The 19,678-nt window shown below is 41.7% G+C and overlaps 2 protein-coding genes across 4 annotated transcripts; one reads left to right on the top strand and one right to left on the bottom strand.

Moving 5' to 3' along the window:
* Nucleotides 1-179: 179 nt before the first annotated feature.
* On the top strand, nt 180-9,798 carry kat2b (K(lysine) acetyltransferase 2B). Of its 2 annotated transcripts, none has more exons than XM_080045494.1 (18): nt 180-473; nt 1,491-1,617; nt 1,745-1,890; nt 1,991-2,077; nt 2,179-2,360; nt 2,899-3,090; nt 3,266-3,369; nt 3,540-3,668; nt 4,165-4,298; nt 4,865-5,073; nt 5,380-5,506; nt 5,599-5,709; nt 6,053-6,196; nt 6,740-6,854; nt 6,958-6,988; nt 7,256-7,319; nt 7,429-7,513; nt 8,221-9,798. In XM_080045494.1, exons 1-18 carry the CDS (start codon nt 273-275, stop codon nt 8,412-8,414), a joined length of 2,382 nt encoding a protein of 793 aa, XP_079901620.1. In that variant the 5' UTR covers nt 180-272; the 3' UTR covers nt 8,415-9,798. The 2 variants fall into 2 exon arrangements, with proteins under 2 accessions (XP_079901620.1, XP_079901621.1); XM_080045495.1 differs by having other exon boundaries at nt 6,740-6,848.
* A 555-nt stretch (nt 9,799-10,353) lies between these two features.
* sgo1 (shugoshin 1) lies at nt 10,354-14,854 on the bottom strand. 2 transcript variants are annotated; one of them, XM_080045498.1, is made up of 10 exons: nt 14,729-14,854; nt 14,385-14,539; nt 13,998-14,206; nt 13,517-13,569; nt 13,364-13,428; nt 12,168-13,010; nt 11,751-11,837; nt 11,252-11,422; nt 10,833-11,025; nt 10,354-10,730 (listed from the first exon to the last, which is right to left on the bottom strand). In XM_080045498.1, the coding sequence occupies exons 2-10, from the start codon at nt 14,527-14,529 to the stop codon at nt 10,583-10,585; spliced, it is 1,914 nt and encodes a 637-aa protein (XP_079901624.1). In that variant the 5' UTR covers nt 14,530-14,539; nt 14,729-14,854; the 3' UTR covers nt 10,354-10,582. The 2 variants fall into 2 exon arrangements, with proteins under 2 accessions (XP_079901624.1, XP_079901623.1); XM_080045497.1 differs by having other exon boundaries at nt 12,159-13,010.
* Between the last annotated feature and the right edge of the window lie 4,824 nt (nt 14,855-19,678).

A 19,678-nucleotide genomic window follows, 5' to 3' on the forward strand; every position in this document is an offset into this window, starting at 1 on the left:
CATGGCTCCGCTTAGAAAGACACATTTTTTTCCTCTTACATTTGACCTTGACATTTTTGCTACAAACGGTTGCATTTTGTGACCTCTCCTCTTTGAATTGTGGTGGAATTGGCCTATCCCATATGAGTCCCCTAGCGGAGGAAAATGGGCCTACAGTGTGAAATTGAAAATAAGGATGAGCGCCATGTCTGATCCTCCGCTTGTGGAATAGAGCGGACGGCAGAGCAAATATTACCCGGGCCGGCGGTCCCGTCGGGGGTTCGGTGTGAGTCATGGCGGACAGCGCTGGGATTCAGCAGGGTTCGCCGGCCATCGGGGCAGCGGGCCTTGTTCCGGCCGCTCCCGGAGCCGGGGGGACGGAGGGCTCTGGCGCCGCTGGAGGATCCGCACGTATCGCCGTGAAGAAGGCGCAACTCCGCTCCTCACCTCGGCCGAAGAAACTGGAAAAACTCGGGGTGTATTCATCCTGCAAAGTATGCTGTATTTGCACATAGCCTTCTTTGTAAACATGGCGGTTTCGATGGCCTTATTCTTTATAAATGGTGTTTCCTGGTGCTTGCTTGCAATAGTTTATAAAATGCAAGCGCAGCAAAGGAAGCCATTGCCGCACTTCATTTTTTTTTTTCATTTTGCATGCACGAGCCAATTATTGAAAACGCGATTAATAACGATCTCGTTAATGAACGCGTTATTATAACTGCACTCCAACATATTTTCCAGCTGCAAGCCTTCCGCTGTTTGTACAATGTTACTATGTTTCTGTCTAGGTGGGGGGTTGGTGAACGTAAACATTGGCTTGGCGCTGGTACTTGGGAGTAGCTGGCTGTGTGCACAAGGGTTGCATCCCAGTCTGTGTGTGTGAGGGGGTGTGTTTGTGCGCGGTCTAACGCTTCCACGGGAATTGTTACAGTGTCCCCGTGCTGTCTGTCAACGCACCGAGTTACCCAGAGAGCGTTTTATATGGTTTCTGCAGTATATGATCCGCAGAGAGGGACGGGGTCTTTGTTTTGACAGTGTGACAGCTGCTGGGGGGGCGGAGTTTGTTGTTGTTTCAAGGCGCATGCTCAGTTGGGCAGCCCCAGCTGACGGTGACAGGCCTCCTCCTCACCCCAACTGACACCGTATAAATTCAGTTATAACCAGGCAGGCCCCATTAACATGAGCGGCAAAGTCAAGTTTTGAAGAGCCTTCACTGCCAATTTACTGCACCATAAAATAATACATTACTTTTAAGAGAGCAGATAAACTATAGGCTACAAATGAAGAATCATAACATCTTTACAACTTATATAATTTTAAGAAAACAAGTCACCAGTGCTTGTTTTTCCTCAGAAGATCAATAATTATCAGTATATTGCAACCCGCTATGTCAGTTTTACAACAGTCTTTAAAAAAATATATATGTTTTTAAAGTGGTTCATTTGATATAAAGTGGATTTCTCCTCATTTCTCTTCCTGCTTGTACTCATGTAAACTGTGTGTTGTCTTAGGCGGAGGGACCCTGTAAGTGTAATGGCTGGAAAAGTCAGAACCCCCCTCCCACTCCCCCACGAACGGACCAGCAGTCCAGCGCAGTCAGCCTGCAGGAGCCCTGCCGGAGCTGCTCTCACACTCTGGGTATGTCAGCGCTTCATAGCAAAGGAGCAACAGCTAAAATAAGGATACTAAACTGCAAAAAAAAGTATGGTGTGTATGTGTTGCCACTTGCCATGCAGGAGAATGACCTTCATTCTTCTCTTCCCAGGTGATCATGTGACCCATCTAGAAAACGTATCGGAGGAGGAGATGAACAGACTCCTCGGTATTGTCCTGGATGTGGAGTATCTCTACACGTGCGTTCACAAAGAGGAAGACGCTGACACCAAACAGGTCTACTTCTCCCTCTTCAAAGTAAGCTGTCACGCTTTTGCCATCAAGAAAGACAAAAATAGGAATTTACAATCCGCACTGTGAACAATTGAACACACCCCTTATCTGCTTATTCCATCAGCTGTTGAGGAAATCCATCCTACAGATGGGCAAACCCATGTTAGAAGCACAGGAGAGCCCTCCATTTGAAAAACCCAGCATTGAGCAGGTAAAACGGCCTACAAAAGAGACACTATTCAACACAAACGGGTGTTTTAAGTGTGACCGTGTACTCATTCCTTTTTTTTCTTATCTCTCTTTTCCAAATAGGGGGTAAACAATTTTGTCCAGTACAAGTTCAGCCACCTGCCGTCTAAAGAACGTCAGACCATCATGGAGCTGGCCAAAATGTTTCTCAACCAGATCAACTACTGGCAGCTGGAGACGCCATCCCAGAGACGCCAGAGGGTTCCCAACGAAGACGCGGCCGGATACAAGGCCAATTACACCAGGTAGCAGCCACTGCCACGTGTCCATGTACACATGCATCACGCCTTCACGGTCACAATGTTTAATTTTGAGATTTTTGGCTATTTTGCTTCCATAACATGTCTTCTTTCATACTAGGTATAATAAATAAATAATAAATAATACATTGAGGTGTTTATTTTAACGTACCTTGTCTTGTTTGCGGCTGTATATTTCTCCTATATCTCAAAATGAGTTTGTTTCAATACTCTGAAGTGAACAAACAATCTTAATTTCTAAAAAAACTACATCAACTAAACTTTCCATAATCATTCTTATCACTCTGAAAGATATTACAGATGGATTTGTTCATATGTTGTTAATTGTCTGATAAAAGTTTAAAAAAATCTTTAAAAAAAAACATGCCATATTGCTTATTTATTCAAAACTTTCTAAAAAAAAATGATGTACAAAAAATAAGTTTCTCTAATAAGTTATCAACCGGCAAAGTTTCATGTTCATAACCATAAGTTAAAATGTTTACCTAGTGTGTGTCGCCTTAAACTTGAATTTATTTTCCAGGTGGCTCTGCTACTGCAATGTGCCTCAGTTCTGCGACAGCTTACCCCGGTACGAGACCACTCAGATCTTCGGCCGGACACTCCTGCGCTCGGTGTTCACTGTGATGAGGAAACAGCTGCTGGAGCAGGCCAGACAGGAAAAGGACAAGCTGCCACCTGAGAAACGCACACTCATTCTCACACACTTTCCCAAGTAAGGAAAACACATTCACTCAGACAATAGTATATAATTCACTTTCACTCATACACTACAACATGCATGCACACCATTGTTAGTAACAAACCACACAGAAGCCACATATGCATTCTTAACAAGCTTTTTTTTAAATGGCTTCAAGTTGTGGTTGTTTTGTGTGATTTGGCATCAGGTTCTTGTCTATGCTGGAGGAGGAAGTGTACAGCCATAGTTCTCCCATCTGGAGCCAAGACTTCTTGGCAGGAGCTTCAGGAGGGCAGCTTCCCATCCACACAGGTAACACACACACACACACACATCCTCTTGGGCTTAATAAAAATACACACCCTCAGAGGCACACCCTTCAAGCTCACTTGTGATTTTTGAACCAATTGTAGATATAATTGTATGATAGATAATAGCATAAGAACACATACTGTATTAATGGCCTCTCTCTCACTCTGTAGTCATCAGTGCACCCCCAGTGGCCAGGCCATTGTACTACAGCACCAGTCCTGTGTCGGTGGTGGACCCGGCCACCTGCGGCAGTGTCAGTCCTGCAAGGAAAACCGCCCCTCTGCTGGAGCCAAACCCAGGTATTACAGCTAAACCTGTAATTACTCATAAGGCTGGCAATGACACCACAGTATTTCATCACATCTGGCAATAAAGACAAGCCTTGTGTTTTTTACACTTAAACAATACTTAAGAGTTATGGTGTCATTTTGCAGTAGCTACCAAACATTCACCGTCTCCATCTGATATATAGGATTCAATCCATTGCATTAAAGAAATCTTGTTGAGAAATGGAATGTGCAAATAGTGCAAAATAAAGCTGCACTTCCTCAAATATTTCTTTGACATTAAGGCCTTAAAGCTGTATAAAAGAAAACAGAAAGTAGGTCACACTTGCCATCGCACATGTGAGCCCACAGTTAGCTGATCTTAAAGATATATTGATATGCTTTATTAATTCCTGAATGGAAATGCTGGGTTACATCTTTTAATATTGAGATACAGTGTTTAACTGGTGAGAAAAGAGACATGTAATGAGTATGATTAACTTGTCTGTGTCCATGCATCATACTGTAGTTGGAGAAAAGCGTAAACCATCGGAGCCTCTCCCCCACGAGGAGAACAAGAGACCCAGGGTGGTGGGCGACATCCCTGTCGACCTCATCAATGAAGTCATGGCAACTATCGCCGACCCCGCAGCCATTCCAGAGGTAAGCAGTTAGTCTTTATTGCTTGTTCATAATATCCCCCATTAGGAATAACATAAGCTGTGTCTCATTGATTTACAGTAAGAGCCGGGGATAGTAAACTTGATAATGATTTCATTTGTAGGGCCAATGATGGCCATGAAAGTAATTTGAGATTCAAGATTGTTTATTGTCATGTGCACAACAATTACAATTTAGCAGAGACCTAAATAAGCACAAATAGTGCAAATAAATGTAAAGATGTAAAGATAAATAATACATTTAAATATATACATACAAATAAATGTTAAATACAATAAAATGTAAATAAATATAATTGAATACTGTATAATATTACAGAATAGGTATACACAATATGCACAGATGTAATGTTTAAGTCTTATGAACACATGAAATATGAATAGGTGTAAAAAAAAATTCAACAGATGTTACCTGTAAACCCTGTGAACCATCAAGGTTCTAGAGAAAATATAAACAGAAAAATATCAATACTGCTGTGATGTTTTTTTTTCTGATAGCAACAGAGGTGATTTCAATTATCTTATACTATCCTTTCTGTGTGCACTCAGACCAGTCTGCTGTCAGCTCACTCTGCCCGCGACGAAGCCGCCCGGCTAGAGGAGCGCAGGGGGGTGATCGAGTTCCACGTCATCGGTAACTCCCTGAACCAGAAGCCCAATAAGAGGATCCTGATGTGGCTGGTGGGCCTCCAGAATGTCTTCTCTCACCAGCTGCCCCGCATGCCCAAGGAGTACATCACACGGCTGGTCTTTGATCCGTGAGTGTGGAATCACTTCAGTACAGTACAGTAAAAGGAGGGGGCATTCTGACTACTAATTCAATCTCCTTTTTTTTTTACTTTTTTTTTTTTTCTTCAATGAACTTTTTAGAAAAAATTATTTCGCAATACATAAATCAGAAGTACTCCATATATCCTAGCGGAAATAATATAATATACATACATATGCATATATAAAACAATAGTTCACATAAACAGAGAGGTTAATAAATATGCAGAGCAATACAATGAATAAAATCAATTAGTGTCAATGTTTTAATATAATTGATCTCCTTTTTTTGACAGGAAGCACAAGACGCTGTCGCTAATCAAAGATGGCCGTGTGATAGGAGGGATCTGCTTTCGTATGTTTCCGTCGCAGGGTTTCACGGAGATCGTCTTTTGCGCCGTCACCTCCAACGAACAGGTCAAGGTGAGGGGCGCCTCTTTCTCTCAGAGGTCTGTGAGTTTGAGCTCAGTCTGATTGCCCGGTCTTGACCTTTTTGTTATGCTGTGTGGTTGTAGGGTTATGGGACCCATCTAATGAACCACCTGAAGGAGTATCACATAAAGCACGAAATCCTCAACTTCCTCACTTATGCCGATGAGTACGCCATCGGCTACTTCAAGAAACAGGTCATTATGATATGTCTATTAAAGCGCATGATGCAATGTCTTTCCTGAACTTATTTACCATTTATAAAAAATTCAAAAATTGTCACATGACCTGCAAAAACAAAAAACTTAAAGTGGGCAACATTTACCATTTAAATGAAGCAATTTAATCTTTTAAGAATTGTATCAATCTTTGCTTTAATAATGACAACTCAACAAATGTATTCATCTTTCGTCTAATTAATGACACTTGTCAGCATTTTTGTAAATTATTTTTACTTACTTTGACCTGGTTGTGGTTTGCATGGCTCTGTGAATATGGAGGAAGAACTGAAAAGAAAAAATCTCCTCCCTCTCCTTTCAGGGTTTCTCCAAGGACATCAAGGTTCCCAAGGCCAGGTACTTGGGCTACATCAAGGACTACGAGGGAGCCACGCTCATGGGCTGTGAACTCAACCCCAGTATTCCCTACACTGAGTTTTCTGTTATTATCAAGAAGCAAAAGGAGGTGTGTGTATGTGGGGGTGTATGCTATTTTTTCTTCTTCTTTTTTCTTACATTCGAATGTCAACTTTTAAAAGTGCACTATGAGGTATCAGGGGAGGGGGATTTTATTTTACATTTGCAGAGCCTGCAGTTACTCTACTTGTAATTTTTAGTATTGAATAATTCTATCACATCGCTGTGTTTTTGTTTTGTTTTTATGTTTGGACCTAACCTTTGTCCTTTGTAATACTGCTGCTCTGGGGACAAATACATTATTTATATTTATTTTTTTCATTTATCAAAATTAGTTTGGGGCACCTGGAACCAAACATACGGCTAGAATATTTTTGTTGAGAAAACTGTGGGCCCTGCTGCTGTAGACATCAAAAGTTAACAGTAAATGCAAAGGTAGCTTTCTAACTTCGAACCGTTTTCCGGGGAGCCAATTTCCCTGTGAAGAAATTCTGTTTATTCAGTCAGGAGAATATACAAAATGTTCACTTCTCTCACACACCCAAAGTTACATAGTGCGCCTTTAATCCTTTCTTGTATGTCTCTGGCTCAGATCATCAAGAAGCTGATAGAGAGGAAGCAGGCTCACATCAGAAAAGTCTACCCAGGACTTTCCTGTTTTAAGGAAGGGGTTCGGCAGATTCCTATTGAGAACATTCCTGGTATCCGTACGTTTCTCTTTCGTACAATATCTCACGTTTATATTTAATGTTTATGGATGCCCTTAGTACGATAGTTGAGATTGATTGAATATTTTTTTTATATCAACAGGTGAAACTGGCTGGAAGCCTGTGGGCAAAGTGTAAGCATGACCCTACTGTTATAGACTACCTTAGAGATTTTAACTTAACAGATTTCAATGTTTTCCGTGTGATGATAAACTTCTATTAACAGGAGAGGAAAATCATTTTATAGTAACGTCTCTCGATGTAACATATCCTGGACTTCAACATGTCAGACTAGTTAACGGCATCTTTTAGTTTCTGCCATCTTAACTGTGAAAGACTTGTAACCCACTGACACCTCTGTCTCCTTCACAAACTTCATGTTCTGTTCTCTGTTGCTTTAGGAAGGAACTGAAGGACCCAGATCAACTATACAGCGCTCTGAAGACCATCCTCCAACATGTGAAGGTGAGCGATATACACACACACACACACCTTAGAACTGCAAAGCAGCCTTTAACACACACACACACACACACACACTTTGATTCTTACCAGAATGCTCTTTGTGTCTCAGAGTCACCAGAACGCGTGGCCTTTCATGGAGCCAGTGAAGAAAACAGAGGCACCTGGGTACTACCAAGTCATCCGCTTCCCTATGGGTATGTAGCACACACACAGGAGGCAGGATCCCAGTAATCTGACAAGAGAGCAGAGGATTTGAAAGTGGAACACACTTACCAAGGAGTACACCAACTATATTACAATGATGAGTGATACAAATGTCTCTGGGGTAAGACAAGGACACATCAGCAGTGTAGATGAATTCTGTCAGATAAGAGTGACACTTTGCCTTATTGGCTGTAGGATGATGCTTTCCATAAGTGAATGCGCTAAGCCTCTCTACTGTATGTGCTTACTGTGCTCCAAATGTTTTTCTTTTTGCACTATTTTAGAATTACAGTGCAGATCTTTTGGAATAAAATACTTGTCTCCCAACATCACATTTAGCCCATTCCAGTGGTTCATAGATTGCAAAACCGAATCAGTTTTTATTTTTATAGCCCAATATCACAGCCATTTGCCTCAGTGGCCTTCATTCTCCGTACACAATATGAAACCCTCTCTGCCCTTGGACCCTAAGCTCGACTGAGGGAAAAACCCAAGCAAAACATGAAAAAACAGAGTACATTTCTATCCCAAGTGTTGTCAAATTAAGAATGAATAAGAAGAAGAACTGTACATAAAAGAGAAGGTTACATTTGTTTGGGAGGTTACATTTTAAACCTTTGTTTAAAATTTCAAACAGTATGAATAAACAGTATTAGAAAACAAATGATGAATTTGGTTATTTTTCTCCCCTTCAAAGACCTCAAGACAATGAGCGAACGTCTGAAGAGCAGGTACTACACCACCCGCAAACTCTTCATGGCAGACATGCAGCGCATCTTCACCAACTGTCGGGAATACAACCCGCCGGAGAGCGAGTACTACAAATGTGCCAACCTACTGGAGAAGTTCTTCTACACCAAGATCAAAGAAGCCGGCCTCATCGAGAAGTAGCCCCAGAGAGGCTTAACTTAAATGATGCCACAGTCCTCGTGACTGTTTTGAGGTCATGGTTTTGGTTATGGCTAATGCACAAAGACAAGCTGTGTGTGTGCGTGGAGAAGTGAAGAAAATTGGACTACTGATTCTGGAGCAGATAGCTTTTCGGAAAAACACATATCGTGATGTGAAAGGTGTGAACGAACGGGTCTCTGATCAGCACTCTTTTTTTTATAATGTTTGACGCATGCCGACCCAGATCTTGAATCAGTAGCTTTGACTGATATTTACACTGAAAGGTAGGCCAACAGGGGAAGGCCTCTCCGAAAGCCCCCACAAGACTGTTGCTGGCACTCTGTAAAAGAATAGTTGTGTCTTTTATATTTCATATCACATATCCCAGAGTCTCATGGAAAAACAGGGCAGTTGGAAGGTGTGATTGGAATACCTATGAAACAGAGCCCCGAAAGCTTCTGTGGTTGTTGTTGTTTTTGTGTCGGACGTTTGAAGGGCAACACAGAATGACAGCTGACTGGAGATTCACCGTACACCTTACTTTGTCTCTCTCCATCTCTTCTCTCCTTTCTTTTCATACTTTCATTCCCCCTAGCCCTTCTTATTGAGTGTCTGCCTGCCTTGTCCTCTCAGTTCACTTGACTCAGGTAGAGTTACAAGAAACCACATCTACAGTGGATTAAGTCACGACACACGTGTTACCTGTGAGGAAACGTGACTGAGAGTCTGTTGAACTGGTCCTGTGAGCGTGTATGTCGTTAATGAGGTCAAAGTTTGTCTGCGATGAGTTCATCCTGCCAAAAAAAAAAGGAATACGTACTTTAAATGTGTACAGATTTTAATTACTTTAAAGCACTTATTACCCACTGTATATTTGAAATGTGTATATAACATATATTTTCAGTTTCAGACCTAAAAAAAAAAAAAATCATAACTTTTTTCTCTTCCCAATAAGCCGCATAGGGCAGCTTGACTATCGAAATGCACTTTTATTTTTCCAAGTATTAGTGAACATGATTAGGAGCATCTTCGTTTTGTTTTACATATGAATTACCGCTGTTGACTAAGGACTAATTCAATTATCTAGAGTTTATTCTTATTTATGTGCTGTAATTTAAAAAGAATTATGCTACAGACAAGGTCTTAATTTATTCTTTCTTATTTTTGTCCTGCAGATGGAGATTGATAACTTTATACTTTGGAGATAAATGAAAAGATTGTGCAATACCATGTAGTTTTGCTGTTTTGTAAAAAAGGTGTTTGTACTTTTCAAACTTTAGGAAAGAAAAATACATTTTGTAATACGTCTGGAAAAAAATGATTTCATGCTCTTTGTACAATTGGTTTTAATGACAGCATTAGCCTATTTTCTAGACCGAATAAAACAAAAGTGAGGCTAATGCAGTGTCCGTAATTTTTCCAACTCAAAGCACTTCAAAGACTTTTCCAGCCTTCACCAAAGACATTGTTACCAGCTGCAATTGTGCCAGGACATGCATTTTTATAAGCCTTTCTGGTCTGACAGGGAAACACTTCAATAATTCTTAATATGTTTAATTATTTAAAATTTGTTTTACATTGGCCGAGCTTTCATTTTCAAAAATATATTTAATTAACCTTCTAGACTGAGATGAATACCCCTCGACAAGCGGAATTTATTTCCATCTAAACTTTGATGTGTTCAGCCTGTCAGGATAAAGTCTGCTCCATTGAAGCTCTTCATAGTATTTCACTGTCATCCTACTTCAGTCAATGTGTATAAAGCAACAGAGCAAATGAAGAATTAAAAGTTTATTGTCACATCAAACAGGTCAGGTGAAGAAAGGTTCAGGTAAAAAGATACAGGCAACAACCAAGTATTAGATGAAAATAATATGTACTTATTTTCAGGATGTCATCATAAAATCCTACAAAATTTAAAGAGAAAGACTATGTATAGAATTGGTAAATCTGACCATCTTCAGGGAATAAACATACGTTAATTTACCTTTTGATAATAATAATAATAATGCAAAATAACATCTAAAACTAATTACAGTTGATCATCGCAAAGGAATATAACCTGGAGCGTGTAAAACAAAATGATCACTTGTGAAATCACATTTAAAAACTGACAGTGCCAGCCAACAGTCAGGAGTTCATAGAGGACAAAACAAGGTAGCTGCTTTTCAGAGGCATCCAACAAACGACTCATTGTATTTCTCAAACTGCTGCTGCTGCTGGCTGATCAAGGAGGTCCTGGACTTCCTGCCGGGCTTGAAAATAGGGGAGCGGAGGAACTGCAGGTCTGTGAACTTGTCTCCACGTCGAAGTTTCCTGTTGAAGATCAAGGCATTTGATTGTTGAACAACAGTATAAAAAAAATTAAAAATTGTGCACATCCATTAAGAGCAGTATCAATCAATATGTGGGACGTACGCATTTAACGTGGGCTCCTTGTAGTCCACAACCATGGTGGAGCGCCGCTTGCGAGCAGGAACTGGGGTGGAGCATCGGGCATCAGAGGTGCGTGGGCCGGCACAGGAGAACTTGCGATAGGCTACAGCAGGGGACATATTGGTCACATCACACAGACTCAAGCCCCGCCCCGCTGTCCTTACACCAAGCCCACCTGTTGAAACGTGGAGCAAGATGTGAACCAAAAGCATAGAAGAAGAAAACAGAGGAGTTGTGTGCTGTGCATGCATTGCACCAGTGAGCAGCTGAAGAACAAAGTGCCAACATACAAACGGGTAACAACACCAAAGAGCTCACTGACGCTGTGATGAAAGCTCTTGTCTTTGAGGCTTTCAAAGTGTGAGAAAGCAGGTTTGGGGAGGTGACAAATATAAACGTACGTTTCTTGCCCGTCCTGACTCTGTGGGGCGTTTGGTGAGGTAGAAGAGCAGGCACTTCACCGGAGGAATCTCCAAAATGGGACAGGACGTTGTCTATTCTCATCATCTCAGCTTCAACGAGAGGGCTGACAGCAGGCAAACCATCCTTCTCAATGTGCCCTCTGTGAGGCTCTGAAGAAAAAAAAAACAGGAGAAAGGAATAAACTATTTCTTCACAAATTAAGTTCAGCTTAAACTGAATACTTCAATCAAAACAAGTGCATTTGAACCACATTACTTTCTAGACAATAGAATAAAAAAGCAATGGACCAGAATGTGAATAAAGGGAAATGTGTTTCCTGTTATGAAGCTGCAGTAGTAGTAGCAGTAACACTTGAAATGCATGTAAGTAATCTAAGTAATGTGATATTAACCTGTCTCCTTTCAGGCATTATAACAACAGTACTCTCACACCGTTAAAAGAGACACAGAGTCGCTGTGTTGTTGAACATTCACTCACCTTGGTGACCCATTTCCATCATCGGCGGGTCTGGGCTGTTGGAGGCAGGCTCTACGGCCATAGGACTGGACTCCTCGTCTCTAAAGACTACAAAACACAAAAAAAAATTAAGGGAAATTGCACAATTATAACCATTTGAATAAATCAAGAGAATAACCACTCTTTTAAATTAGAGGTGGAGTCAGCCATTCAGGAGAAAGCTTGTTTGTCAAAATCAGTGAATATCTCCTCATGATCCGCTATTTGTCCGTAATGAGTATACTGAAAATGGGCATGTTAGCTACAGCACCCCCCCCCCTTTTTTTTACATACCCGTTTACAGAGCCTAGGCTGTGTATGAACACCATTTTTTTTTGCCCACACACAGTACGGAAAGGTAGCGATTGCGATTCGTGAGGAGTTACTCACTGAATTCACCAGAGATCTCTTGTTTTGGAGGGATGTTTTCCTTCTGTTTGAGGACTTTAGAGGGCCGGCCTCTACGGGTGGTGACCACTTTGGTCTTTTCGGGGGACAACCGTCTCCGTCTGGTCTTCTGAGGGACATAAGGGCTGTCTTCTGATTCAGAGGACGGGGATGAGGAGCTGGATTCATGCTGACTGGAGACTTGAGGTGAAGCTTCAGTTTGGACTGGTCCTCTCTGTGGAGTCCCTTTGCTGATGATGGGCGCGGCCGGCTGATTGTCCTCTGCCTTGGCCCTGAACGGTGCGACGTAAACCGACTCCTCACAGTCAAAGTCAAAGGAGTCGTTAAATCCCAGTGAGGTGTTGAGCTTATTCCCCTTTGTGGATGGAGGTGCCACTTTGGCCCGTGTGGCAGACCGGTCCCGACTCTTCGATCGGGCCCTGGGTTTGGAATTCTCCCAAGGTTTTTTCAACGGGGCTCGGTCTGGTTTGCGGCCCCTCTCTGCTTTCCGTGCGGCCGGTTCTGCTTTGGTGCGGGGCTGCTGCTGGGCTTGTTTCTTGCTTGGTCGCTGCTGGGTTTCTTTTTTGGCTGGAATAGATTCAGGAGTAGAATGCTGCTGAAACGCCTCAGTGTGAACGTGGTCTGCTATATCTGGTGCTGCTTCGTGCTGTGCCTGGTCAGAATTTCTATCGTCACAGCGAATGGGACTCGCTACTAAAGCCCCTAACCCTGCCATGGGGTCTCCCTCACTACACAGCATCTTTTCCTGCACACGCTCAGATCTCCTGCTTCTCCTGTCTCCGGGGCGACGCCTCACAGCGACTGTAGATGGAAGCCGGTTCTGCAGCTTGTCACCTTCAGATTGTGTGAGGAAAAAAAAAAATCTAAAATATTACAACAGTTTTGTTTATGGGATACCAATGCAAAAGTTTACTTAAAACCGTGAGATTAGTACACGACAGATGATATGTATAATATGTAGAAAAGTAATTTTTCCCTAATTTCTTCAAATCATTGAAGGTATTCTGTGGGTTATTCTAAGAATAAGTCTCTTGGAAGATTCACAATCTAATGCTTAAGTTAATTAACAAAATAGTATAAAAATACTCAGATGACAGTAATTTAACCATAATGGCTAATCCTAATCTCAAATTTAAGAGAGACTGCGTGTGTGTGTGTGTGTGTGTGTGTGTGTGCGTTGAATTGACCTGCAGATATTGGTGAGGCTGTGCACACAGTGGGCTCATCAGTATTGTTGGTGCTCCGCTTTCTCCTGTAAATAAATGTATCCTGATGGTCACAAAACTCAAGATAAAGGGATGTCATGAAATGTTATGATTTATTTCATTTAAAAACTTTACCTTGCAGAATCCACATGGTGTTGGGGTTCAACAAGCGTATCCGGAGGCTTGGTCTGAATCAACATGCAAACAAATAAAAATGTTCCTTTAAAAATCATCAACACGGTATCCAGAATAAATTAAAAGCTATAGTGCGTAACTTCCGTCGCCCCATAGGAAATTCTTAGGAATTACAACATGACTGTCGGTGCATCTACTTGGCATAAGCCTTTGGTGAACACGCATGGATTTTAAACCTTTTGGTTTTTTCTTTTCAGTAGAATCAACTGGAATTTTTGTGGGAGATTTTTGAACTCCTGAGCCAGTGCCGGGGTGACACCAGTTTGTAAACACTGAGAAATACAGTTTTACTGAGTGCTGTGGAGCTAAAACGTTGGGTTTAATCAGCTTGATTGAAACCAACGTTAATTTATATGAAAAAGTTACAAACTATAGCTTTAATCAGCTAACACAGGACAGAGCACGGATCTCCTAGTTGTACCTCTGAAACAGTGGCTGCCAGAGCGTCGCGCTCTTTCAGCCTCTTCTTGAGCAGAAGCAGGGTGAGGAACAGGGCCTGTTGTTCCCTTTTCAGCTGCAGAATCACCACATTGGCATGTCTCACTTTATCCTTTTCAACTTCCAGGGCTACAGCCAGCTCTTTGTTGTTTAGCTGGACCCCCATCAGGATGGTCTGGGTGGAGTTAGACCCTGGGAGAAAAACACATGAAGGGTCGGTGATGTTATCTATTGCAGTGAACAGCTTCTGCACATCTGCATCTGAACATGACATGGGTGGACAATACCTGCATACACAATGTCTACACGATCAATTTGGTGTGATTAAAGTAACGATTATTGCCGATCAAGATGAGACCAGTGTCCTTACCACTGCTCTTGTGTGTCACACCGGCTCGTCCTCTTCTGGGAGCCGAGGCACTGGCCAGCCGTTTGTTCCTCTTCTCCTTCATCCTCTCCTTGATGTCCTCCAGACTCTGCTGGAAGGACTTCTTCTGGGCCCGTTCCCTCGCCATGCCTCAGGATCTTCAAAGTGTGTCTTACGTTAGCCAATGTTTCAACAGCGTGGCACAATGATAAACCTAACCAAAACAAATAAACTATGCTAACACGCTAGCTAGGTTAGCCAGCTACTTAACGTTAGTCAGACGAACAGGCTATCTCGAATAGCGGAAGTCTTACGAACGATTTAAAAGCAACGTAAATTAAACTTACCAGCATGTATGTCCCCTTGGTATTTGGTTAGGTGTGTTAACGCACCAACAATGTGCGTTAGTGGCTTAAATTAGGCAGCAAACTAATTAAATGTATCGCAGGATATCCGACTCAAGTCTCCTCGAGTTGACGTTCGAATTTTTGAGCCGAGGTTGCTGATTGGTTGGCGTTTGAGGCGACGTCACTTCCTTCAAGTGAAACGACCGTTCGCTAGATGGCGCCAGTGCACAGCAGAAACACGATGTAGCCCTATACTACATTTCCTTGCAGAGCGGAGATAGATGCAACTGATTTGGTTTTCATTGTTGGTTCGTCTGCATATTCTCTTGGCCTTCAACTGCCACACAGCAAACCAAATATCAAATTGTAAATGTTGGCGTTTAAATTAGCACCCCTTCACCTAATTCAATTTCCTGCCCATCTCTCTGTCTGTTAGTCTGCTGACTACCAACAAAGCAAGTTCATCACCACTGACAAAATTAAGCTATTGTTGGCTACATTTCTTTAAAAAAAGGAAATTTAATTATTACTTAATTAGGGTCAGGCATATTCAGCCCATTCAAGTTGACTAACTGAGTATTTCTAATTGACTGCTGTAGATAAGAGCTCAAACTGTGCTGTGCTCTGCTGCATGTGGATAGAGCTGATAATTGGGTTAATCCAAAAGCTTGGCACTAGGCCAATTTAAAATATTCCTTGAGGTTTAAAAAATAAAATAAAGCATGCAGCCCTTTCAAAATAAGATCACAAAGTAGCTCAGCAAGTAAATGATTAGATGAATGCAGATTTGAGCTGGTAAGTCTTATGCCAACAAGCCTCTTATGTTGCTTCTTTAAAAAGAAAAATTATATGGAATCCATGCACATGTGCCTTCATGCAACCTGCTGCTATGCTGTAGTACCCAATAACCTTTTAAGGTTTTGTTCAATAAATGTTTTGTAAGTATTGAATTTCACAAAATACCTCGCCATGATCTCATTGGCTCCCCCACCAGACATGTCTTACTTGGCAGGGTGTTGGAAGAAACTTGGAACTTTTTTTGTTATAGCACGGCACTATACGGATAATATAACATCCATGTGGCCCCTTTGCTAGTGGGGATCCATGAAAGGGTCCGTGACAGCCAACTGAATGGCATATTGAGGCTACAGAAGTGGTTTGGTAAGGCTGTGGGGTTGTCAGTGTCATCCACTGAAAACAAATGACTTCAGCGAGGTTGCCTCAGCTGTAAAACAGGCTTGTACTTTCGAGTGACACACTTCAGTCAGGCATAGCCTAGACGATTCTTGATTTGGGTGACTTTACACACACATATTTGCTGCTTGGTATTTTCTTGTGAGATTATTTCCATATTCTATTTATGCAGCCTTTGAACCTTATTAAAAACAAAAAAAATGCTATTGTATTACAGTTAGGACTCCCACCTAAATTGCAACATAATTGTCTGTCCTTTTTTTAAACAGGTGTGAACCTTGAGTATGGGCTGGGGGTCTGAGTTAGGATATTTCGGAGAATGTGTTTCCCTATTGGGTGTATTATTCTTGCTAAAGAGTGTATTTTTAGTCAGTCTATATTAAAGAGCAAAAAGAGAGACAGAAAAGGAGGGAATGAAACACATATAGTCAACTACATAGACAACAGAGGGACTCCCCAGGTTTTTTTCTCAGCTCAAATCCATCAAACATTTCAACATCATTTTATCTTTGTTTACAATAGTGATGCAATGATACAATAATTAGGATATCTCAAACTCATCTGTGACCAGTCAGATCTCCAGCTCACCCGTCGATGTCCTGACATTCTCAATGGCCAATGAAAAGATCATCTGCCTTTCAACCAGATGAAAAGTATTAGCTCTAATCTGCACACTGGCCTCAGCTGGGGCCAAGAATACACAGGCCTACTTTTTAATATGGAAAATGTGTGTATGGTGCCATACTCTCTATTTATGGTAATGAAATCATAACACAGGTTGTGTAATCAAGCCCAAAAGCAACCTTAAAGGCATGGACAGCTCAGGAAATCAGATTAAGACTTGCTTTTATAGATGGAAACTGATGGACATCTTTATCACGTTTTTATTTAACCCAGTAAAGTCCAAGATTTATTTCCATATGATGCCTGATGTAAAAACTAACAGGCTACTGGGTGTGATCAGTATATCAAAACTGTCTCTTAAAATCAAACATATTCAACCATTGGTGAGTTTATTCTTCCAAATATCATTGCCTTAATTGAAACTACTTTTTAAAACTGCACTGTTATGCTATTAATGTGCAAGCACAACACTAAAGCTGTAGTCCCAAAAATACAGAAGAAGCCTTATGAAATTGATTATATTTAGAGGGAGTAACTGGTCCAATGATAGTGAATACTACTTGAACACCCTGTTGTATCTCAGTAATTCAGAGGAACTCTAACATGACAGTTTCCCCTCTGTTAGTGACGTAGACTAATACCCGCTAGCATTGCTAACCAAACTGAAGGAGCAGCACTCCTTTACCATCACATCCATTTGAAACCAGACAACAGCAGTACTGAGCCCCAGACACAATCACCTCTCTGTCGGGCGATGCCTGGCCATTATGCCTTACAGCCCTGCTCTCGAACGCCCCACTGAGCCTTTTAGCATAGCCCAACATCCCCACGGTTTCTGTTGGTCCATGCCATACCGCTGCACTGCCTCACCCCATGGCCAGAAAAGCCTCACAGGGACTACACCAAGCATGCCTGGTTCCACAAGAGAAACTATTTCTACTTTGTCTCAACTATCAACTTTTGCTCCCTGGACAACAATGTCTGGGTGTTAACAGGTGGTCCTTGTACCACATTTACCCTCTGCCCACTCACCTTGTGTCTACCCACTCGAGCAAGTGCAACACAGGTCCAAAGGGCAAGTTTTACAGCCTTTAAATCGACAATACTCTGACAAGGTCAAACACGTTGAAGTATCTGGATGGGTCAGTCATAATGGGGCTAATACGAACTAACTAATACAATTTGTTTTAATCAGTTTTTTCTTTCCCCAATCAGATCCCTGTAAATAAATGCCACACTCATGAAGACTTTTCAGCTGGCTTGCCACACAAATAATCTTTTGTATAAATAGCACTGCTTGAGCTCCTACGCCAAAGTCGGGGGCGACACCAGTTTTTTTAACGCTCCCATACTAAGAAATACAGAGAAAGAGTTTTTCATAGCTGATTGGCTTAATCAACTTTGTGTCAACTCATTTGGCAGTGGCTTGAATGTAACTGACATTCGTTATAGAAAAAGTTACGCACTTAAGCTTTAAGATTTGAAAAAATACATGTTTTTCCTTCACTCATCACTATTGGTCATGTTCTCATGCAACAACCTTTGTTCCGCCTTTGTTTTATGATTTGAATTAAAGTGCAATGTGCAGAGTCAAAAATGCTAAATCCTCTTGCCAAGATCACATATATCCATGCGAACGGCAAGCTAAGCTGCCCTCACATGGCACGCAGCGCTCTGCTTTGTACCTTTGTACTCTCTCCAGGTAGCAGAGAATCAAAAAAAATCCCTAGATGCCAAGTAAGGCTTTTGTGTCTCTGACATATGTTTATGTGTGCATGTGCATGTGTCTCCTGTGAATTCACTGTAGGATTGAGAGACAAACAGGCGGGGGAGAGAGTAGCATAGCCCAAGTATCTTGAGATAACGAGAGAAAGATGACAAAAAGTGAAGGAGATGAGGCAGTGAAGGCTGGCGAGGGAGTGAACTGGGGAGTTGAGGGGCCAGAGGAGGTTCGGATTCTGACAGCCTGTGGAGAATCGAGCGTCCCACTCACACATGTTCACAATCATCACCCCAGACAATTAATAATAATAACAATAATGATGACGGCTGGGAGAATCAGGAGGCCGTGATTGATCGGATGATAATTCTCTGAATTGGCCTGTGGAATTATTTACTTTGGAGGCGACTGCGGGAGGCAGAGGCAAAGAAGTTAAGAACATCTAACTAATTAATCCAGTTCGGTGTCAGTTGGCTGATTAAAAATACCAAAATAGGAAGAAAGTCGGAGAGGTCATAGAAAGTTGGGGGGGAAAACAGCAAAACAGTCAGGTCTATGCCCTGACCTGATGGAGTGAGTCAAGACTTCGGCCTCTGCGAAAGGTTTAAATAACCATTCTTCAGATAACGCTTGGAATGTCATCAGAGACCACACAAATTTAGTTAGAATTAAAGTGGTTGACAGTCGTTTCATTTTCACGTAAAAACAAGAGAGAAAAAACAACAACCCCCGAGACAAAATGTGCGAGTCTGCTTGCGCTGTGTTTTTGCAATAAACGACAAACTTGTATAAGGTCGTCAGATCAGACCTGAGTGCCCGTACTGAAGCATCTATAGGCTACCTATAGGATCATATGAACTTCCTTTAAACAAAACTTTGACAAAATTAGTCACACAGGACATTCCTGCTTTGATTTATGTCAGAGAACGAAGCAGTGGTGGATGGGGAGGGGAGGATAAGGGTGTATCTGTACTCTTAAGTGATAAATAGTTAGGAAAATTTCCTCAAAATCTCCCAAAGATAAATTAAGGCTAGGGATGTGTCCCAAAATACCTGAGCAGAGACCAAACAGGGGTTGTTTTTTTGTGCTTTCTCAGCAGCAAAAAGGGAATGGAACGGGCTTAGTGTCTGAATGCAAGAGAGTTATGGGTTTGGGAGGAGGTGATGCCTGACTGCATCTCGACAGTTCTACATTTCTGGCAGTGTCTGGGTGAACACGTACGCAAGGAGCTAAACAGACTGACATAGAGTTGTGTTACAGTTTATCAAACGTATGAAATAAATCTGTTTGAGCAAAGGCATATTATCTGAAAAGAAATCACACTTATTTATTGAATAGAATTCATGTTTTTGAAGGAGTCATGACTAAAGTAAAAGCAAGTGAAGAATTGTCTGTACTCAAATATCCACAG

This window comes from Ammodytes marinus (assembly GCF_949987685.1).
Source record: "Ammodytes marinus genome assembly, chromosome: 17".
In the NCBI taxonomy this organism is placed as follows: Eukaryota; Metazoa; Chordata; class Actinopteri; order Uranoscopiformes; family Ammodytidae; genus Ammodytes; species Ammodytes marinus.